This window comes from Varanus komodoensis, unplaced genomic scaffold, assembly GCF_004798865.1.
Source record: "Varanus komodoensis strain SLA01 unplaced genomic scaffold, ASM479886v1 scaffold7_3, whole genome shotgun sequence".
NCBI classification, from domain to species: Eukaryota; Metazoa; Chordata; class Lepidosauria; order Squamata; family Varanidae; genus Varanus; species Varanus komodoensis.
Window position 1 is genome coordinate 15,363,858 of NW_025336480.1, and position 22,532 is coordinate 15,386,389.

A 22,532-nucleotide genomic window follows, 5' to 3' on the forward strand; every position below is an offset into this window, starting at 1 on the left:
GCAAGGAGGGAAGAATCCAAGTTTCCAAAAATAACTCATTCAGTTATGGTTCATGTGGCTTCTACATTTTTGTTAATGCAAAAATTTTAATGTAATTTTTAATGCAAATATGCATTTAATTTCTGCTAAAAATAAATTGCTAGTTGACAACATTTGGCAAACTGTTTAGGTAAACTTGTGAAAAGTATTTGTAAGTGATTTATTACAATAGAAAAGCATTTCTGGCACAATCCAGCCAGATTTTTTTTTCGCCAATTGACATTAGTGAGCTGTAAAAGTTTCAATTTTGACTGGGTGCTGCCCTTAGAATGTTTATTTTGTTACATTTGATTAGGCCTGAATTTCATGTTTCTCTAGGACACCTTCTGAATGTTAAAGGAGTTTACATGTCTTCAGTCATCGGGAATGCAGCATTGCAAAGTCTGGCATATCAAGTCCATGAAAAGAAGGTTAGGCATGAGACCAAGTTCAGTGACACACCACAGATTGCCAAAAAAGCTACAGAATCCAATTTTAAATTCTGTTAAATAGAGTTACCACTAACTGCTCATCAGCTGGTGTGGACAGTCTTGAGCTAGGAAGCCCAGTGGGGGGTGGCTTTCTGTGTATAGCAGCTTGAGACATACACAACAATTTCTAATGAATTCGAAGTGCTTTAAACAGTAGCATTAAGAGGATAATCTGTAGGACTCCTATCTGTAGGAGGATAATCTGTAGGACTTTCTTCCTATCACACTTACTTACTAGAGCATTTAGTGGACCCCAGTTTGTGTAGAACCCCCTGCTGTGCAAAACTAGTGACCAGGATTGGTGACCAGCTCCTTGTTTTAGGAGGAGCTTCACGGGCTGGTGATGGTGCAGCCTTTTCACAGCACCGATGCCTTTACAACAAAGAGGGCAGATTCTGTGAAAGGTGTAGTGACCCAGGTTCTCATGTTTATTGCGAATTTGATTTTAATAGGAATCATCTCACCCTCCATTTCAAACAAAATTAATACAAAACTCATTCTCTATTATGATTATAATCACTTGTTTTCTAAATCAATCTCACTGTGCATTTGTCTGGATTTTATAATTTGGAAAGAAGGTTCAGAGAATCATACTTTGTTGCTTTGAAGGCCATTTTAATTAAACCAAGAAGCTCACATGTCTATATTAAATAACAAAATGGTAAAAAGTCTCCTTTTTATAATTATGGCATGGACTATTTTGAACTTGTCTTTCAACCCTCTTTTTCACCTCTTGCAATGCCATAGGCATGCTGCCTTTTCTGCACCTCCATCCATTTCTCTTCCATCCCTCCCTTTCCAGTACCACTTTCCTGTTTCTCTACCCTGAAGAATAACTCACATGGGACTGGGTCTAGACTGTATTGGCTTTTACATAAATCTTGCTGAAATCAATGGGAAAACTGCCAGTGTGGACTAAGTACATGTTAAGTCTGGATCCTACAACCTGTGTTCCGTTTCTCAGCAATTCACACACTGAGGCTCAGACCTTAAATTAATCTAGTTTGCCTGTGGACGTGGTTTTTAACTTGAAGCAGCCTTGCAGGGTGCAGCTGCTCTTTGAAATCCAGTAACCTTCTATGCCTCTGTCTCTACTACAAAACTGGGCCCCTGAGCACAGTCCTAGCATAGATGCCCACAGCAGGATGCACAAAACCAGGCTCAGAGCAGGCACACCACAGATGCCGTTCCCATTGCTCTGGAGCTGCTAACTCTACCATGCGCCTGAACCACTCCAGACTGTAGAGGGTGGCTCCAAGCAGCCTTGGAAAAGTATGTTTGACACACCAGCTGCAACTCCCAGGTAGGGACCCATTTCCTCTAGCAAGTTATAGAGGGCACTGTTACAAAAGGATGACCATTCATATAATAACCTCCCCCCAAAAGCAAACAAAAACACAGTCTGAATTGGTGCCACACAGAATTTTGTATTGCAGTGGCCATTGTCAGGCATCCAATGGACAAATGCAATAGTTTCATGCAAAAATTCAAATCTTTCTTTGGAAAATTATCCTCATTGGAAGAGACTTCCTGAAAAGTTCCCATGATGCATGGAAGTTGCGGAAATGTGTATAGAAGAACAAGTCAAGTTCTTGTTATTTTGCTAGCTGTGTGTTTTACTGAAGCATTTATAATTAAATATTGTCATCCTATATGAGAACTTCCTTAGGAGGGATCAGTCCTAAAAAGCAGCCTAAAATACTTGAAAGTCTCATAGTTTTTGAGATCACTGAAATCCATGGACTTCTTTTTTATGTAATCAGCATAGAGAAGTGGTTTGCAATGTAATTCTGTTTTTCATACACAACTACTGGATGCAGATCTAAGCACATAAAAAGATCAACGTTTGTAAAAACGCATCATTAAGACTCATCTATAGAAATACATTCATGAATTTTGTGCTTTGACATGACCATTGCATTTGTGTTTTATGCTCTCACTTGTGGAGGCATCTGTGCTTGTGAGCATCTAGAGAAATTTTTTCATTTGCCATCGGACTCCGTTTCACAGACGCAATGGAGGCAGTGTTAGTCACCCACCCAAAATAGTAACTGGTGGGAAGCGCTGGTGACTTTATGCTTGTCTCCATAGAAGTGCTTAGTAAGAAGCTCTTGGTATACAGGGAAGGACAACACTGGCTGTAGAGCTAAAGCAGGGTGGTGTCCAGGGTACGCATGCCTGGACACCTGCCAGGGTCCCTCGCCTTCATAGAGCCACTGCCAAGAGCCTCCTGGAGTGGCTCCCCTTTTCACTTGCCTCTTGTTCTTCCAGAGCTTGTGTAGGTTTTCTGATGTGCAGCCTCTCTTCTGTGTGAGTGTGCATGCGTGCGCACACACACGTTTGCATGCGTGCGCGTCATGCACATTTCTGACATGCAAAATGCTAAACTGCCACTAGGTGGTACAATTGACAAGTATATACATGAGAAATTTAAGATATCATATATCTAGGTAGGCTAAAAGCTACTTATGGTTAAGAAATGTTCTATCAGTGTTGGAATATCCAAAGTGAAGCCATTGTCAGTTGGGGAAAGGGCAAAGACAGCCTTTATTTGGGCAGCCCAGATAGGTGCTTGGGTTTCTAGCATACAGCTTATTCTGCGGCGAATGCAGCAGTGCTTATTTTGTGGGGGGTTTCCTATATCTATTAAGGTTTGTTCCTCAGCTTCTGATGACACCCAAATCCAGAACGGAAGAGGGCTGCTTCAGGGTGATTGGGCTTTGTCTAACATAAGGCAAGGTTTTTCTGAAGCAAAGCAAGCCGCATCTGAACCTTTGGTGTTGCCCTGAGGGATTAGGGTGCAGAGAGCATCGGACAGCCTTGACCCAGGGCTGGCGTTGAGGACAGGAGTGATTGGGCCCTGGCTGAGGGCCCACAGCCCAGCCCAGCCCAGTCCATGCCCGTGGCCACGAGCCCCTGGGCTTGCCCCACTTCCTCACGCTGCAACTTGCTTGTGCACCTGCCCCTTGCTCTAGCCCGGACAACAGTGGTGGAAAGCAGGAGGTGCCACTGGCACGCTGCCTGTCCAGCAATGGCAGAAGCAGGAGGAGGCGGAGGAGCAAGAGCAGCAGCTCACAACATTGGCGAGAAGGTTGACTCACTGAGGAAGGGGGTAACTGAGCCCATGGGGTCCCCAAATCCCAGGACCCGTATAGTTAAAATAGCTTTCCATAAAAGCAAAAGGACACGGGGAAAGGCAGAAGAGGAAGTTGTGGCCCTTTCTTTCTTGAAAGCTTTAGCTTCTTACCAGGAAATAATACCAAGGCCATGCTTTTCTACTTGAAATCACAATGGCTTTGGGACAGATGCAGAAGGAGCTTCTGATTTGGTGTCCACTGAATAGAAAATAAAACAGCCTCAAACTATCATCATCATCTCTGTTCTTTGCACCTATCCTGAGATGTTCAGGTAATGTACTTAAAGGTAACTTCTAGAATATTTTCATACAAATTGTCCCAAAAAAACACATAGAGGAAAGCTAACCTCTTCTCCTTACTCATCTGCACCAACCTGAATCGCTAAAATCTGGCAGGCTTCACTCATTCAGAAAGTGTTACTATGTCAGAAAAATTCATCCAGCTACAAGAAAAAAGTAAAAATATTGGGCAGTATCCACTGTTGCTTGTATGCCAGTGGGACCTATCACATCCAGCGTCTGGTGTTTCCTAATACAGCCAGAAACAAACTGAAACACTTGTTTCTGGAACTGAACAGGTCAGCAGAAGGAAGCTTCACTGATCTGTACCATTCTGGAAATGAATATTTCAATTTGTTTCTACAGCTGTTTAGGAAGTGCTAGCTGCTACCTATTGCACTAACTGTTGGTCCTACTGGAGCTGCAACAGCAACACTGGATATTGCCCATGACAGGCATTAGCTCCTTTACTCATGTCCTTGAATAAGCAGACACACATAAATTAAGATTTTCTGAAGAGCATCTGTGTTGGACCCAAGCCAAAGTGAGTCATGGTCTGAGGCAAATCAACTTGCTCTCCAAAATGAGATATAAATCATTTGTCCTTGGTGCGCACTTCTAATTTTGTTATTTTTAAGTACACCCAGCTCTTGGAGCAAGGGTTGCACTGTTTACCCAGGGTTGATCTCCTCTGTAATGAAGTCAATAGGGACAAAAGCAATATTTGCTTTTATTTACAGAAATACAGCCTAGGTATAAATGGGCATTCACAGCTTCAGGGCTCCAAAGGATGGCCTAACATGCACAGTCCCACACCAGATCTGATGGTGGCAGGGGCCTAGCACTTCAAAGCTCCCCAAAATCTGCAGTTTCAATCATTTCTAGATGAATCTGTCTCATTGCTGCCACATAAATGCCCATACAGAGGCGGGAGAAAGAGGGTGCAAAGGTTGTTTGGGGTTGTTGGTGCCAATCTTAACAATCTGTGCAACCATTTTTTTCCTATTTCAGAAGTTCTCCATGTTGGTTTCCATGCTTACATGGTTTCCATGCTTCTCCATCTTCCCTCCAAATGGCAGCAGTGATCCCATCAGCCCCTGCAGCTCAGAATCAATCCCACTGTGCACTGCTCCTGCCTGCCTTGCCTTCTCTCCCTCATTGGCCTGCTCCCCACTTTTTGCTTGCTTTTCTGCTGCTCAGTGAAGCAACTGCTTATGCGCTAGAATAAAAAAGACATGCATTTTTAATTTTTCTTATGAGTTGAGCAACATTGCCCCAAAACTCATATGCCAATTCTAATGAAGAATGGGGAATATTTTACATTTCTTTTGCACTTGTGTGGCTGGCTTTCTTCAGACAAGGTCCATAAGGCTAGTAGCTACCACTGACACACATTGGATCTTGATCACTATAACCCCAGAAGGCTGATTTGCATTTGGAGAAAGTCTTGGGGGCAGCAATCCAGTGGTGGGCAAGGTTGAAGACAAAAGGCATGGAGCCAAAACACCAGCATATTTTAGTTCTTGCTGCCAGCAGCTAAACCTTAAGAGAAACATTTAGCTTGGGGGCAGGAGGGCGGGACTGCCCAACCCCAGGAATTCCCCCTAAAGAGTGGTGTTTGGGGAAATGGAGCTCGAGCTGGGAAAAGTACCTCCTTGGGGAATTCCCAAAGGTGAGATTGCTTTAATCCCGTAAAGTACAACTGTATGTGTGTTTAGAACAAAGGCCTATAGCTCCCAGGATGGCTTCCTGGGGCATGCTGGGAGTTGTAAGCCTTCCTCTGTCTAAATATGCAGAGTGTTTCCCATACTGTTTTGAAGGGAAACTGTTCTCCTTTCTCGATAGTTTCATTTTCATCTATTCTCACAATTCCTCTTGCTGGACAGAAAAGTTTTCTAAATACATGATTAAATTTGGATTTAATAATGGATTTGCCTCCCCTGCTCTCCACTCCCCAAATCCCCACTTATATCATGGGCCCACACTGTATTGCTGCCACTGGGCTCTGCTTCTGCATGGAGAGGAAGATAGAGGTGTTGATGGCTGCACCGTGCTGGACAGGAGCATGTTCTAGGGCTCTCTGGTGCTGTTTTGGACTCAGCAGCCCCAGCAAGTCTGGCTAATAGTCAGGAATGTTGGGGCTTGTCATGCAAACCATCTGCAAGTCAGTGGCTTTAGAAGGCTTCTCTAGGGAAGCAATCGCCACCATCCAGTGTGTTAGGTGTCTGCAAACGTGTCTGTCACAGTCCAGCCGCGAGTCAGGAGGCAGGATTTGTCATTTGCAGTAAAGAGGAGCATTACTTTGTTGCTGGCTTCCCTGTGCCCATTCAAGTTGTAAGCATCATCATTGTAAGCATGTCTGTGCACCAAAATGTTATGATCCAAAGCACCGTTTCTCCTTTTCTTCAAAGAGGAAGCTTCTAAGTAGTGGCTCAAGTACATGTCAAGCAGACTTGGATTCATACATCACTGTTTAAAAGTGCTTCTATAGGGCCATCAGGCTAAAAGAAGTGGTAAACCTGGGAAAGACTTTTTGGAAACTCTTTTTCATCCTTAATCCCCTGAAGTGCAATCCTATGCAGGTTTAGACAGAGAAAAGGATTTATTTGAGTGAGTAATTGCATGCTTACATTATTTTTCTCCAAGCTGTCATTCCATGATTACGAATCAAATAAGGGAGAACTTATAAACTCCAGTCTGCTCCCACTTGCCTCAGCTTCACCCCTCTGCATGGCCACCACCACACTGCCGCTTCCTATGACCCGCACTGCCACTGCCCTTGTTTTGTGAAGTGCTCCCAGGTGCCTAGAGCAGTCACACTGCTCTGCAGCAGGCGAGGCCAAACTATGGCTCAGGAGCCCCATGTGGCGGCTTTGCTGGGGCTCCTGGCGTCCTCCCCAGGAAGCCAACTGATCTCCCTGCATTTGCACAGCTGCTTGTGTGCCACATGGGCAGAATGAAGGAGGGAGAAGAGAAGAAGCAGCGAGAGCAGGAGACAGAAGCAGCTGCCTGGCAGGTGAGGACAGCATGATCAGGAGGAGTCAGGCACAGGCCGCTGAACGGGCGGAGCGACAGAGACGAGTGTCTGTGCATTGGCTTAACCGGGGAGGGAGACATGACGGGCAGCAGGAAGAGAGGGGCGGCTTCTAAAGGGTCAGTGTTGCTCCCTGTTTTGGCTGCCAATGGCCACCTTGTTGTGATGTGCGTTTTATGCCAGGGGCAAACTTACCAGCTGGATTAGGATATACTTGTGGCCAGTGCTTTTTTTGTAAAAAAAAAAAAAAAAGTGCCAGAACTCACGCCTTGGGGTCACACTTTTACACTAAAAAAGTTTTTCAATTCACCAACTTTTTTTGAAATAAAGAACTTATTTATCTTTTGCACGTAGCCAGTCACTCTACACACACATAAACATAATGGTCGCCGCCAGCGGTAAGCACTCAGCGCGCGACCAGACGACCGATCCCAAGCCGAGCAGTGTCCCAAGCCGAGCAGACACACAAGCAGCCCGCAGGCACTATGTTAATGATTTTTGCTGCCGACCTGCTACGCCCGACAGGGCGATTCAAAATCACTTGGAAAAATCCTTTGGAAAAATCCGTCAAAAAAAGGTGCCAGAATGCCGTTCCGGCACGTTCTGTGACAAAAACAGCCCTGCTTGTGGCAGCAGCCATTGCAATGCTCTTGGGCAGCCATCCTGCTCTGCCTTTTCCCATTTCCCTTTTGTCTTTCTCTCCTTTGTGATCCAACAGGACAAGTCTAATTTTAATGACCACAGCAGGGCGATATTTTAAATGTTTATTTACATAAATTCTCAAAGCACATACATAGTTATCAAACATATTTCATGGCAGACTTGGCCAGCACTTAATTTTCACAAATGCTTGAATGGTTGCTATAATATAACAGAAGATGGTCTTTCAATACGGAAGTCCTATCAGAAGCCATTAATGGAAGGGTTGCAATCTTCCAAGCAGGACTTTCTGGACTCAGAGGCACACTGCCACAGAAGGACTACCGACGAGGAAAGAACGTTAAAGACTAAAGGCAGGATCCAAAACTTCTTCAACTTTTGTGCAAGGGTACAGTGTGGAAGCATTGTTTCTTTGAAAAGTTGCTCCCAGTGCCGCAAGACAAACCACTGAAACGCCTGCGTGCAAAACCAGGTTAGGATATGGCATGGATCGGTTAGGGCACGTTGCTGTTGGACTTGCCTGAGGTGGCTCTTATGTTCCCATACGCAGCAAGTTAGCAGCCTGCTATTCATTACATACTATTTCATACAAAATCCTTCTGAGAGAACAGGAGCTAGAAGATGAAAGACCCTGATTAGAATCATCAGCTTCTAAGGGCTAGAGGACTTCTTTGCATTCAAATAATTCTAGGGAGTTGTGAAGAAACCCCCCCCCCACACACACACCCTTGCTGTTGTTATGCAATGTTTATTTTGTGTGGCTTATGGGAGGCTAGAGTGGTAGGCATGAGGTCTTGTTGTTTTTCTGTTGCGCGGTGTGTGTGCGGAGGCCAAGAGGAAAAGAGAGAGAATTCTTTGAATAGTATTAGAGGGAGCCTGTATCAGATAAATTGGGCTCTGATTGGCCTGGGATTTGAGCCAGGTGGAAAATCAAGTTAAGTTAGCCTGTAGGTAGTGAGGAAGGAGGTCTGCCAGTTGGTGGGTCAAGTTTCAGAAAGTTGTAATAGTTAAGGACTGGATGTTAAGCTACTCCCTCCTAACCCTTCATGGCTGGTGAAGATCAGAAGTAGGGAAAAGCTGGCTGTGACATGCCAGGATGGTGCCCGGGGATCTTACTAGAAGGAAGTTTAACAAGCAGACAGTAAAAACCCAAACAAGCAGTCCAAGCAGCCAGAAATACAACACATACCGCTTTGGGAGTCAGAGGAAGACCAGTTGTGAATGCATTTGGCTGGGTTAGATGTTTTGGGAGTTTGGCCTGAGATAAAAGAAAGCAACATTAATGCTACAATCTAATCTGGATGCCTATAATCCCCTGGACTTGGAGGATCATAGGCATCTTGTGCAGAAGAACGCAAAGCTGCAAGAAAGCCATTGTCAGCTGTGTAACTGGCATCTCAGAATGGCAGAAAAAGAGGCTGTGGTGCGGCCCGGATACCATATATTGGGTTGGGTGCCAGTTCTCTCCTCACAACTCCTTCTCCAAGCTTGGAGAAGCAGCTGGCATAGTCTTGCTACACCGGATGCGAGACACAGGGGTGGGCACTTAGAGTGCCGCTCTGCCATCACAGCGAGTTTCCAAGGTTGGAGCAGAGAGTCAGAGTATTCCAATGGCTGTCTGGGATTCCATTATAAGGGGTTTGCAACAGCAACAGTCTCTTGAGTCCTAATGAATGTCACGTAGTAATATTTTGAACACTCCAAAGTAAATATTAGGAGTCCCTTAATGCTTTTTATAAAGAGTCAGCTTATGAAACTCTGAGTTATAATGGTGGAGAGGCCCTTAACCCCTGAAACAGACAACGTTCTTAGATATGAGAAACACTACAGATGAAATTCCTCAATGAAGGAGCAATTTTCCTTTAGGTGGTGGCAGGGCTGGGATGGGGAAATCCTCCTCAGGAGTTTAAAGTCCATCTTGCATTATCAGTCACAAATGCATGTACATCTCTGATTTCTGGAAAACGTTCTTCCAAAAACTTTTGCTTAAGAGCACCCCCATAAGGAAAACATGGCAATCCCACAGCTCTTGACACAATGCTAGAGCAGAAAAATATTCAAGGTGTACAGGGAAAATCGATCCGCACCCTAAAAACCACCCGGTTGATAAATGTGGCCAGATGCACTACCCGCATCTTCTTGAGTTTTTTTTTTTTTAACACATTAATCAGATATTTTCAGAGAGTCTGCATCCCAGTCTTAAAAACATGTTTACTTAAAAATCTGATGAAGGGCATTAGAAGTTTTTTCCCCCCTGGTAAGCCTGCATGTGTTTTCTTGGAAGTACATCTTGCCGATTAGCAAGGCACTTACTCCTAATTAGCTTTGTGTAGGTTGAAGCTTTAGAGCATAACATGCATTTTATTTTTACTCTGCCATGACAGAATCGCCAAAGTAGCTCACAAAGACATATATGCCATTACAGATAATGGGCTATACATTTTCCTAGGTACTCTTGTGGCAATTTACATTTATGAACCATGTGAATGTTTTTGTTATCAGTTTTCTATTCCAGAGGTTGCACAATTTTTAAAAGCGATAAACACCATGGGACCATCATTAATTGCTTTTTCTTTTCAATTACTGGTTGAACCAAAGGTATGAATAAACCTGTATTCTAATTAGAACTTTCCGGGTAAGTGCAATTATACAAATTAATATTGTATTGAATAATAGAATGTCCCTTTAAGCTTTTCAAATACACAGTATAGTTAGTTTTCAATGCCCTGTAATCTTAGGGTTTATTAACAAAAATCTTAATAGCTACAGGGCTATTGCAGACAGGAAGAGCATACCTGATCGTTTGGAAAGCAACAAAAATATCCCCTTGTGCAATCCTTCCTTTGTAAATACTGTAAATACATATAATGCTGAAATCACAATAATATTAGCCTTATGAGATACTGGACAGTGGAAGTCATGAGCTTTTTCAAGTAAGTAAAATGGTTGGCAATGGCCAACAAAGAAAGAGAATCAGCCCTAGTATTCTCTCTCCCCATTTTGTTTTTTTACTGAGACTAGGTCTGTGCATGTAGCAACATGGATGACACCACTTCAGTATGCATACTGGAGACTCAATTTTTTTTAATATAAACCCATATTAAGAAAAAAACATCCTTGTAAACAGAAAATAGAGAGAAAAGCTATGTTTCTATAGTTTATTTTATGTTTAAGTTGCTGTGATCCTAGGTTTTCTCTGCTGCGTTTCTATTTGCAGGGGCAGGGCAGTGTCCAAGTTCTTAACATTTTTTTTTTTTTTTTGAAACAAAAAATCTGCCCCCACCTACCCATCTGATGTAGTGTCTGCTCTACTATCTCATACTGCTGCAAATGTACCGCAGGCACCTAAATAGCTGACAGATTTGTATCTGAACTGACACAGCAGAGCTAATGTTCAAAACACCCCTTCAAGTATGAGGACAGGGGTTTTCAAGGGTTTAATTTTCCCCTGATGATTTGTAATTCTTAAAATTAAGCATTATATTTCAGGAATAACACACCAATTAAATGGCTCTACAGGCCACATTAGCAATCATCAACAACACAAAATAGTAACTTCTTGTTGTTCTTAGGTCCATTCCAAATCTAACAGTTAATCAGCTTATACTCTATATCCAAGCAATACCCAGCAACAAATAGGAGTACACAATATTTGACCCTATGTACATGCCACACGCTACTCCTGAATCCAGAATACATGTCCAAACAACAACAAAAGGTGTGCATAGTCACAAGTAAGAATCTACCATGGTGAGCACTAGCTAATTTGATAGCGTGTGAAGTGGCCCTTTGATTTCACATGTATTGCAATAGTTAGATAATGTACATAATGTAAAATTATATACTAATCATGCTGACAAAGTAGCACAATATGCTTTGATGAAAATGGTTCACTGCCAGCTATGTTGCTAAGACTATTGAAGATGCAGAAAAGGGTTAAAAGCACCTGTGTTACAAAAATTATACGGACAAGCAGCAAGAAAACACAGTGCAACATTAGAGAGCTTGATTTTCTTTTTACAAATTATGTCAGAGAAAATTAGCAGTAAGTTCCAGACAAGTCTAGCTTAGTTCTCCCCCAGCTCCAATTTTAAACACAGTACCACGAGCTCTCATGAGCTCTCAGTACATTGAACTGAGAGAGAGAGATCTTCAGCTCAAGAGTCTCTGCATAATGAAAAGACTGAAAGATCTTTGTAAGGAGAGACCTACAACTCATATATCTGTATGGGTCTGTAACAATATGTATATATGAATTAAACACAGCACTCGAAATATCAGGGTCAAAAACTATCCCCTGGGGGGATCACAGTTAGACATAAAAATTGGCAATTCATGACTTGTTTCTATCCATTTGAACGAGCACAGGCTTTCCCTTTCCTGATAGAAAGAGAAACTAGGAAGTACAGTGTTGCTTAACTGCTTATATTAGTAAAAAAGATAAGAAACTGTTTCATTATTGAGCACGTAGAACAAAAACCACTGGTAATACAACTTAGGAGATGTAATAAATCAGTGGAAAAGGGACCTGCAAAGGAATGGTGGGGTGGGGTTGGTTTTGTGTTTTGTTTTATTTTTTCTTCCTTTCTTTTCTTTTTTCTTTTTTGTTGCTTTTCAATAAACAGATGGTGGCTTAGTTGCTCCTAGGAAGTGGCAACTGAGTGGAGTATCCTGAGCCTATTAATAAAACAATACTGTGCCTCACAGCAGCAAAGGAGAAATGACAGATGCTAATAGGAGCTGTCTATGGGCTGAACCCAAAGATCAAGGCAGACAAGGGGAAAACAACTTCTTCATGCAACAGATGAATAGAATTTGCTATGCATTTGTTAAATGGCTTCAAAGGAGGTTTAGAGAAATTCATAGAATTTTCAGCACGGGCTTTTCAGTACTGCACATAATATAATATAAAATGGCAGCCTGGAAGCTTGAGGTTGAATCGTAGCACATGACTGAATGTACCAGTTGCTCCAGGGCAGCTATGTAGGAGTCTGATTTCCTAGCCTTTGGGTTTTCCGGGTGCATCTAGCGTGGACCACTGTGAGAACCAGGATGCGAGCCTAGCTGGCCCTTTAGTCTCATCTAGCAGGGCTTTTCTTGTGTTCTTATTAACTAGACCTGCTCTTCTGGGTGATCCTTTTGATAGCAAAACAGAAGTTTGTCCACTGTGTGGGTGAAGAATATGGATTTCCCCTCCTTTATTCCTAGATGAATTTTAGAAATTCTTGGGCATGTTTTCTGTAGGTGCATGATTGGTCCATGCATAATTTAAACTTCAACTATCAAGATATATTTTCACTTAAATAGATGACTGAGCTTTCACCAACTTCCAGCCCCTTACAGAGCTGGATCTATTTATATAATGCACAGGATGTGTATTTTCATACAGCCAAAAGATCCAGTGGGTGACAACATGTATAATAGTAGTTACAACTTGTTATCCAAACGTCTAAGATAAACTGAGCCTGCAGTGCTCTCTGGGTAGCACTGCTAATTGTTCCCTTTGCTCGATTCTCTGAAGTTTTGCACAGGTCATTTGCACAATGCACTCTACAGTCTATGTTGACTGTAAATTAGCGTCCTGTGCCCTTTTGAAAAAAAATGACACTGCAGAATGTGCTCAAAGTAGGAGGAAGTTACACCACCTACATTTTCTTCAAATAAAATAACAATTCATGATTCTGCAATGGCAGGGAGCAGGCATGCTCTCACCTTTGCTTCTTTCCAAGCACTTTGGTATTCTGAAATCCAGCCGTGGCTTGTGCCTTTTTGATTGATGTGGAAATTTCCTACACTGCCTTCTTTGCTACTTGTCTCTCCCTTCATCTTCTGATTATAAATGGAAGGCTTCAGTTGCTCCCTTTCAAGACAGGCCATGGTCTTCAGAGATTGCTGTCCTCTTTGTGACGATCTCAAAATCGTGGCACTCAGAGGCGTTTCTCTGGGTGGGTGCAGCCAGAGTGATTTACCATTAACGATGAGAGGGCAATTTTCTTCCTGATTTGGACCCCTTTCCAGAGCTGACATCCTGCTTTGTTTTTTCAGGCATTTTAGTTCAGGGCAAGTACTTTCCCTCTGCGGCGGTCTTGGGGAGGGAATCCTGGGGAAGCTGAAAACATCTCGTTTTTCCGTGTTTTTTTCTTGAGGTGAGAGTATCCCAGTGCCATGAAAGTTGTCCCGTGAGCAGTTAACACCACTATGCTCACTGGCGTTTGGACATCTTTTCCACTGAGGAGCATTATGACCTTCTGTACAGAGCTCTTTTAGTGGATCCACCCTAGAGCTGGAATAGGTTTTGATACAATCAAGAATGAAGCTACTTTTTTCTAATGGCATCATATTAGGAAGGGTATATCTAGAGACCATTTTTGGTGCCTCAGACAAGTTTAAGATTCTGTGACTATTGTGGAGCATTCCTGGTTTGCCCATATCTTGACCTTTCTTACTTTCTGGTGGAATTGAAAAGGTAGGTCTTGAAAGCTGGCAGATAGACTCAAGGTAGTCTTCACCAGAATAAGAATCTGGGCCTGAATAGACATTCCCAAAACCTTTTGTGTTGCTTGTTATGTCTTCCAGAATATCCTCAAAGGCTTCACTGATGGTTGGGAGAGGCTTTGCTAAGTTCAGTCTTATTCGGGGAGCCATGTCTGTGAAGAATATACAAAGTATCATTAGCTAATACCAACGAGCCTGCTGGAAGTGTAACAATATAAGCATAATATATGTAGGCCTCCTTCTATAGAAGCAACATGTATAGATGCGGGAGCTTTTGAAATGAGTATTACTTTATTTATAAAGAGCATTATCCATTTATACCTCATGCTTGTTATGGGCAGCTTTTTGCTCAGGAATAGCTGTTATCTAGCTGTCTCTGCCTATTGTGTGTGTATATTTCTCTCTGTGTGGCCCATCTCTTTTGTCTCCTTTCTCTGGGGATCTTTCTCCTTCTCTGTGACAAAACAATTACAGGTCACAGATGACCACTTCAAGTCAAGTGCTGTTCAAAGCAGCCCCCCCCCCCCCATCAGGCCAATGCTCCTTCAGGTCTGACACAATGACTCTGCTTTCTGCCTCCATCGCTTTTTTATTGCCTCCCACATCCATGTTTGGATGGGCAGCTCTAACGCAGAGTTGAGGCAGGACAGTGCTAGTCTGGGCCTAGAATAAAGGTGGGAAACTTTTGGCCCTTCAGATGTTGTTAGGCCCCATCTCCCACTGGCCCCAGCCAGCTAGCCAACGGTCAGGGATGATGGGAGCCATAGCCCAGTTGCATCTGAAGGGCCACAGGTTGCCCATCCCTAGGCTATGATCTTTCACTAAACTTAACAAGCACCCCATATACTGTACTTACGTGCAGGAATCACTACCAGAAAGAAAAGGAGTTAAAAGAGATTAGTAAAGTAGATTATCTTGACTGAGAGCTCCATTACTGATTATGTCTCACATACCAAGAAGATGAAATCCCAGCAAAATCCCATAGGTGCATAAGCAAGTATGGAAGTAACTTCAGGTGGAGAAATGTACATTATTTCTAAGAAGAGCAGCATTTACCATCATTGTTGGACTGGGGAGAGGTCTCTATTTCGCCTTAGTAACCCCCAACCTGCTTTGCTGCCCTTGTCTTTCATGGAGCAGAGCAGGAGCCACAAAATGCCATTTTTGGTACATTGTACAGCAACTGATATCCTAGATCTGATATTTTGAGGGCAGCATCATCTTCTAGAAACCTGATTTGATTCTTGTGAACCACTATGAGAACCAGTATTATGGAAAAGCAGTATAAAAATAAACAAATAGATGAAGAACATAATGTCACCTATGACCATGACGTAATTCCCACAGTGCTAATACACTTCTGATCCAAGTTGATTTTTTTAACTCTCAGTTTTTACAGAAGCAATTTCTTTTCCCCTGCAGATCAAGTTTGAAAATCCCTTCTTTGGTCCATGAGCAGTACATTGGACATGGGGACTTGCATTGATTCTGTGCTTACAAAACTCTGAAAAATATTTCTTACTCAAAAAACTAACTTAACTTGCATTAAGTAGGTTCATTCTTTGGGATTAAGCCAGGAAATAGTGCTGCGCAGGCTAGGATAAGGAGTGTTATAAGATTATCGGGACATAAAATGTTGGCTATGGAATTCATCTTTCAGGATTCCAACCAAATTAGCTTATGTCCAGCCCCAGAAACACTCCTTATCCTAGCATTCCATCCCCACTCAACATGCTAAGCCTTTTTTGGACTGTTTTGGGGTCTGTGTGTTTCTTTCCACACTTGGGATTTTTCCCCTAAATATTTTTTGTACTCCTGCAAACCAAGAGATTGCTCAAGTAGGCTGGTATCTCCTTCTTGTACATGGATGATGCCAGTAGAATATATATATATATAAATTCATTTTTAGTGAGTGCAAAAGTCAGGGATAGAATTAGTGAGAATGCGGAAGCAACATAATATTTGGCATAGCTACAGTGCAAACAGTTTATCCAGCTACAATTCCCATGATCCTTCAAGGGAAACCATGACATATTCAGACCAGCTTAGTTTTGTTGTGTAAATATACCTTACAAGGAAACATTCCTAATGCATCTAGATATGGGGAATATATAGTCCCACATCTACCCCCTCCCACTTTTAACCTTGCTGAGCAGCTCTTTTGTCTAAGATTGAACAAGATATAGCTCTTTTTTGACACAGAACCAGGGAGGTTGAGACACACCCAGGCTATTCCTATTTATTAATCAAAAATCCTTCAAGACAAGTTTGAGAGACGTTGCCCCAGTACTTGGCTTTGCCATTTGACTCTCCAATTGAAGAAAGAGAAAAAGCAGCCCAGTTCAGCCCACACAGTACCTCTGTAGTCCTTTCCTTGGTCTTCCTCTCTCCCTGCTATTCTGGGCAGGCCAGCTTCTAGCTGTGCTTTACAGCAAGGGAGAGGACAGGGCAGAGCACTGGAACACAGTGGAAATGGGCAGCAGGAGCCACTGGAAAAAAGTTAAATGGAAATAGTAACTAGAAATGTCCAGGCGATATCCTGTCTCTTTGGTAAGAGGTAGCAACTCTATCAGAAAAAAGGCAATAAATTCTGCATTTTCAGATTAAACACATTTAACTGTAAAGCAAGCATAGTTGCTTCACCCATTTCTGTGCCATCATCTCCACTGCTTTATCTGTGACTTCTAGAAATCCATATGTAACTGACCTTTTCACCCCACAGTCCTAAATATACTATAGGGTAGTAAACCTTGCTGGATCAATGGGACTGGCAAATAGGTGGGGAAGAGATTACTTACTCTGCATGACGCGGCAGAGGTAATCTGCATAGCAGCTATCCTGTGCTGTTATGCTTTTTGATATCTCGCTCCCTTGGCTGGGACATTTGTGAGCCCGAAGCTAGCATCAGCAGCCTCGCCATACCTGTACATTTAGTTTCTCCTCTTGGAGTTCAGAATTCTATTCACAGCAATGATTAAGCCTGACAGCATTTTCCATTGGAAAGCTCCTGCTCTTTCCTTACCTGAGTGTGTTAGTTGCAGGTAAAGCTTGCTTTTTTCCTAAGCTTCCAGGCTCAGCGTCTCTCCTGCCTGTTCTGCTTGATTCCTGCACTGAATATGTGCTGTCTAAACCAAGGCTGCACACCAGGGTAGCAGCATCCAGTCAGCTGATTCGGCTGCTTTTTAGTTGCTAAATATAGACTGGTCTATGCTGGTCTGTGCCATTCTGTTTCCTAAGGATTCTAATTGATAAGTGCCTCGTATTACTGGAAAGGCTGAAAGCAAGGAATCGGGGAGACAAGTCTAGGATGATCTCCATGGCAAATAAATCAATTTCCTATGGCACAATAAAAGCATTAAGTTATGCTCTGAATTATTCAATAGGCCAAGACCAGGGCAACAGAATGGGAGTGACTATATTTTTGCTTTGTATTTGCATCTGTGGGAAGCAGCATGTAAAGACAGTTCCAAGTTGCTCTCTGCTGACGTGGGGAAAAGCTGTTTTTAAAAATAACGTGTGGAGGTTTCAATTAGCAGATTGTCTGTTTCTGCGTTCAGAAATTATACCCAGTGACCAAAGGCATCATACCTTCAAGGAGACATGTGAAGTCTCATCCTACAGAGATGCTCTCTTTTCCAGATATGGAGAAACCCTTGAAATCTTTATGGTTATATGCACAATATAATTTTAGTCAAGACTGTGGTGCTTCATAGAGTTAATTCATACCAGGGTCTAGCCCCAGCAACTGCCTTCCATGCGTAGCAACCACACCTTTATAGGGTAAGATGTAACATTTGTCCTGATTTATTGATGCAGGCAGGCAGCTTGTGTGTGTCATAGCCTGTGTGTTGAAGCGAGGTTCAGTGAAGGCTGCTATCTCCTTGCCAGGACCGAAGCAGTCCAGCTGGCCAATGTATGTTGAAGGAAATGGTACCAGCTTTGTCCCAGGAAGCAAATAGTCTTGGGCCAGACCTGACAAAGCAATACTCAGATAAAAGAGTATCTGAAAGGGTCCTCAGAGTTTAGAATATATTTGTGTCGCCAAGGAGCTGCTACACAGAATGCCTGGGTACCAGAGGAAAGGGAAAGGGACTCCCAGATCAGAAGCAGCTACCTTCCAATTTGAGGTTGGTGTGTTTGCTTCAATTAAGCCCTGGGGCCTCCAGCTCAGGCACCAGCACTCCACATCCTTGGGCAGCATCCCAGAAAGGCCCGTCAGCACGGAAGCTTGCTCTGAATTTGGGACCATCACCTGCCTGCCCGCCTGCCCGCCTGCCCTGTGTTTGGGCATGTCTAGTGAAATTAGTGGGTATCTGCAAGCCACCTTTTAAATTACTCACATTGCCATGGAATGACTGCAGTTTGGATATTCTGGGTAATTACGTAAATAGGCAGACGACTGTCATTCCCCATAGTTTGCAACTCTCCTGTCATCTGCTTCTGCCAGAGAACTCACTGGAAGGAGACAGTATGGGCTGGTCCCCAGCTAATGGCATCCCGCCAGGATCCTTCTCATAGCCACAGTCAGCAGCAAGACCCCATTTGGCCTCAGATCTTACTGAGCTCATAGCCAAGTGGGGCAAGCAGCCTTCGGAGCATGGCCTTTTCATGCCAGGAATGCTTGTGTATTCAAAGATTTGCACTCTAGAACATTTCATCTGGCATTTATGTTATGGGAAACTCACATGCAACTTCATCAACATGATCTGATTCTATATATAAATCTGGTAATTTTTATAGACCATATATGGACCAAAATGCAGAAGTTCTGTGCTTGGATTTCCTGTTATTTTTTTCTTTGTTGAAAATCAGACAGGGTGTGGCTTTGGAGCTGTTTGAATCCTTTTTTATATACCCTTTTCAGGATTAAAATGAGGAAATTGTGGGGTTTAGCCCAAGTTAATATAGTTAGAAATTACTAAATAAGTACAAGTCAAATTCCACTGTGCATTGCACAGGCCAGTACAAGCCTACACATGTGATCTAGTATGTATCTTCATCTCTCTGACATAAAGTTAAAACAACATATAATTCATAAACAGACCTCCTTGTGCATGCACCGTCCCCTTTCTACATGTTCTAGATGTGCCACAAGGGGACATCTAGATTAAACATTAATTAAACATTAAAACATTAAAATTAAACATAATTTTCCTTCCCATTTGTATGCAAATCCAGTGGTTCTTTTGCATTTCAGGATAGGCCACAGTGAATTTCTTTCTGGAGCAAGAACCACAGGCAACTAACCCATACCCTGCTCAGTTAAAATATCACTGCACATTTTTAATCTGCATCTTCTATAAAACACATAGCATCTGAACTTACTCCTTTTTAAACCGTTTGTAGTCCTAGTGTATTACTGCAATTTCAGAATTCCCACACTGGTAAAAAGAACATATTAAATTATGTATCATCATCATATTTCTACACCACCAAAAAGCCAAAGCTTTCACAGGGCTCTGCAACAATAAAGAGTTTCTTTGCTTCTCACACTTAAGTGAGGCTATGCTTCCCCTTCACAAAGGGACTTTTACTGAGGGTTGTAATATGTATATTGCTGTATGCTTAAAACACAGTCCTGTGTGTGTCCGTTCATGTGTCCCATTGGGTTCACTGGAGCTTACTTCCAGGTAAGTGGGTATAGGATTGCAGCCGTAACTAATTCAAAGACAGATGATGTGCTGACAGCCCAAGTTATAAGTGTTATTGATTTATATGCAGAAATAAGTAAATAATGCATGACTTCAACTGGAATGAAGCATTTTCTCCATATAGCTCAGCTGCTTTTAATTATTGATGGCCTGAAAGCATTTTTAAATGTTGATAGTGTCACATACATATTTCAAAAGGCACTCCTTTTGCATCCAAAGAATTCCTTTAATAAAGTATAAAAAGAGCCTTTTATTTACCTCTTAAGCCACCTCTTCTCTTCTTAAGCTTCTTCAAATGGCTACCAGAACCAGAGACAGAATCCTTGAAGAATTCTTTCCTTGTATTTATACCTTTTAGGGAATATAATAAATTACCATAAATATGGAAGAAAGAGAGTAGCAGGGCCAATGCCTGTTCAGACAAGCAGATAACTAGTTAACAGACCCAGAACAATGGAGCTACCCTTTAACTTGTAACATTCCAGAAATATCCCATCTGTTTCTAAGAGCCAAAAGGCAAATGAGTAAGGATACATTCTCAAGGATCCTAGTGCACGCGCATGCACGCATGTGCACACACACACACACACCTGGCAGAAAACATGTGCAGGCTCACCATGAGATGTTTTTGTGGTGACCTGGCACCTGTCAGCATTCTGGCTACAGGGACAAGGCTGGATTCAGCCCAGCCAACTAGTATTGGCTGCCATCACCAAGAGTAAAACAGACCCAGTCCCCTTGGTCCCTAAGCACCCTCGGTCTCTTGGGAACCACCGGCCGAAGGTCCCACAGAGTTTTTTGCACTGGTCTCCCTTGTGAGCCCCCTTGTATCCTTAGGGGAGCATGGCTGGGTTACAGGTTCCACTCAGCAGGTTGAATGCAACCTGGCTGTTAAATCAATGCTATCATGACCAATAATGTGGTGTACGGCCTTGTGAACCTTTTACCCCCAAAGGCAACAATCTGGGTTTTTATGCAGATAGTTAAACAATAAAGATTTCTTAGCAATTCAGGGGAAAGCGTATAAACTGGTTGGTATGTCCCCTAGCACACAACAATAAACAGTTTAAAGAGGGGATTCAGTGATGAATGGCCAAGAAAACAATGATGCAATTTCTCAGGTGCCTATCTCAGACCCTCCTTTTCTTCCTGGAAGATCTACACTCTAGCACATGTACTGAAGAAAAGACACCCCCCCACACACACATACACACTGCTTTTTTCTTCAGTTACACTCTACACAATGTTCATCGTTGGCCCAGAGATGGTTTCTCAAAGATTCTTTATAGTTTGGCACCTGGACAATAGGTGTGCTAAGTGCAGGTGCTTGGTTTTAGGATGGCCTTTGCCCTGTAATGCCAGGATCTAGCATGTGGCAACTAGTGACTCCCGTTTTTAGCAGAGGAAGGCTTCTTCCTCTTAGTCCTCAGTAAGATGGAGTTAGTATTGTCTGGTTGAGTGGGCCATCCTGGGCATCTCTAGGCTGATCTGAACAGCTTTAGCCCACATTCCCCGAACTTGGTACCCTCAGGATGTTTTAGGACTGCAGTCTCTATCAGCCCCAATTAATATGGCCAGTGCTTGGGAATAACGGGGGCTGTAGTTCAAAGCATCTGGAGGCAGCACATTGAGGAAGGATGCTTTAGCCTTTTCCAGAGATAGTGGTGGTTGCTTGGAAAATCAGGAACAGCCCAATCCTCTGTGTGCTTATCCAGGAATCCAATCTAAAATAAGTGTTCTATAGTGCTTACTCTCTAATTGGTGTGTTTAAGATCGTAGGCCTAATTTTATCTGAGAAAAGAGACCTTCTTTTAAGTAATATATCAGGGACTGAAAGTTTGATGACTGCTGTTACTGAAAAAACAGATAGGATATCTGAATGGCTGAATATTTTATTTTATTTATTACTAACATTTCTTAACCCTGTCTTTCTGTAAAAATAATAATAATCAAGTTGGCTTGATTAAACAACCAATAAAACAGCAATCAGCAATAATTAAATTGCAACTGAATGATCTCAAGTGGTTTATGGTATTGAAACAGCAGTAAAACCTTTAAGACAATCAATATCCTGGGAAGGCCCAGTGAAATAGAGCAGCAATGGGGCCAGGCAGAGGCCATTCCATCTTCGGGGCTCCACAGCAACAAAGAACCCATTTCTTGTGTCCAACCCACCTACTGCGCACCTACCGGGCAGTGATGGGGGGCTCCTGGCTGACCCTCTCCAGCTGGCGGAGCTGTTGCCGGGGACTGCTGCTCTGCGCCATGGCACTTGCGCCACGGAGATGTGCCGGGCCCCTGCTATCCAGCCTCTGTATGAGACTGCTGGGAGAAGGCACCTGGAGGGTGGGGCTGGAATGCCATCAGTGCGCTGATGGCACTCGGCTCCACCTCTCGTTCTCATCTGATCCAGGCTGTTCTAAACTGGTGCCTCGGCTTGGTAATGGACTGGATGAGGGCCAATACGACAAAGCTCAATACAGACGAGATAGAGGTGCTGGTGGTGGGCAGTCTCCCTGCCCCACTGGGAAGTTTTCAGCCTATCCTGGATGGGATTGCACTCCCCCTAAAGGATGAGGTTTGTAGCTTGGGAGTGCTCCTTGACCCTAAGGGGTGGCTTGTTTCACAGGTAACCTTGTTTCACCAGGAGCACTTTCTATCAGCTTACGCTGATCTTTCAGCTGCATTCCTACTTGGATGAGTAGCGCCTTGCCACAGTTATCCACTCATTGGTAACCTCTCTCCTGGATTGCTGTAATGCGCTCTAC

The 22,532-nt window shown here is 43.0% G+C and overlaps 1 protein-coding gene across 1 annotated transcript; it reads right to left on the bottom strand.

Annotated features, from left to right (window-relative positions):
- Window positions 1-7,708: 7,708 nt before the first annotated feature.
- Window positions 7,709-17,225, bottom strand: LOC123035966. Its single transcript, XM_044454676.1, has 3 exons — window positions 17,136-17,225; window positions 16,472-16,602; window positions 7,709-14,265 (listed from the first exon to the last, which is right to left on the bottom strand). The coding sequence occupies exon 3, from the start codon at window positions 14,261-14,263 to the stop codon at window positions 13,292-13,294; it is 972 nt and encodes a 323-aa protein (XP_044310611.1). The 5' UTR covers window positions 14,264-14,265; window positions 16,472-16,602; window positions 17,136-17,225; the 3' UTR covers window positions 7,709-13,291.
- Between the last annotated feature and the right edge of the window lie 5,307 nt (window positions 17,226-22,532).

What these genes read in the sequence shown, in the direction of transcription:
- LOC123035966 (XM_044454676.1), bottom strand. Translation starts at nt 14,263, where the DNA reads ATGGCTCCCCGAATAAGACTGAACTTAGCAAAGCCTCTCCCAACCATC.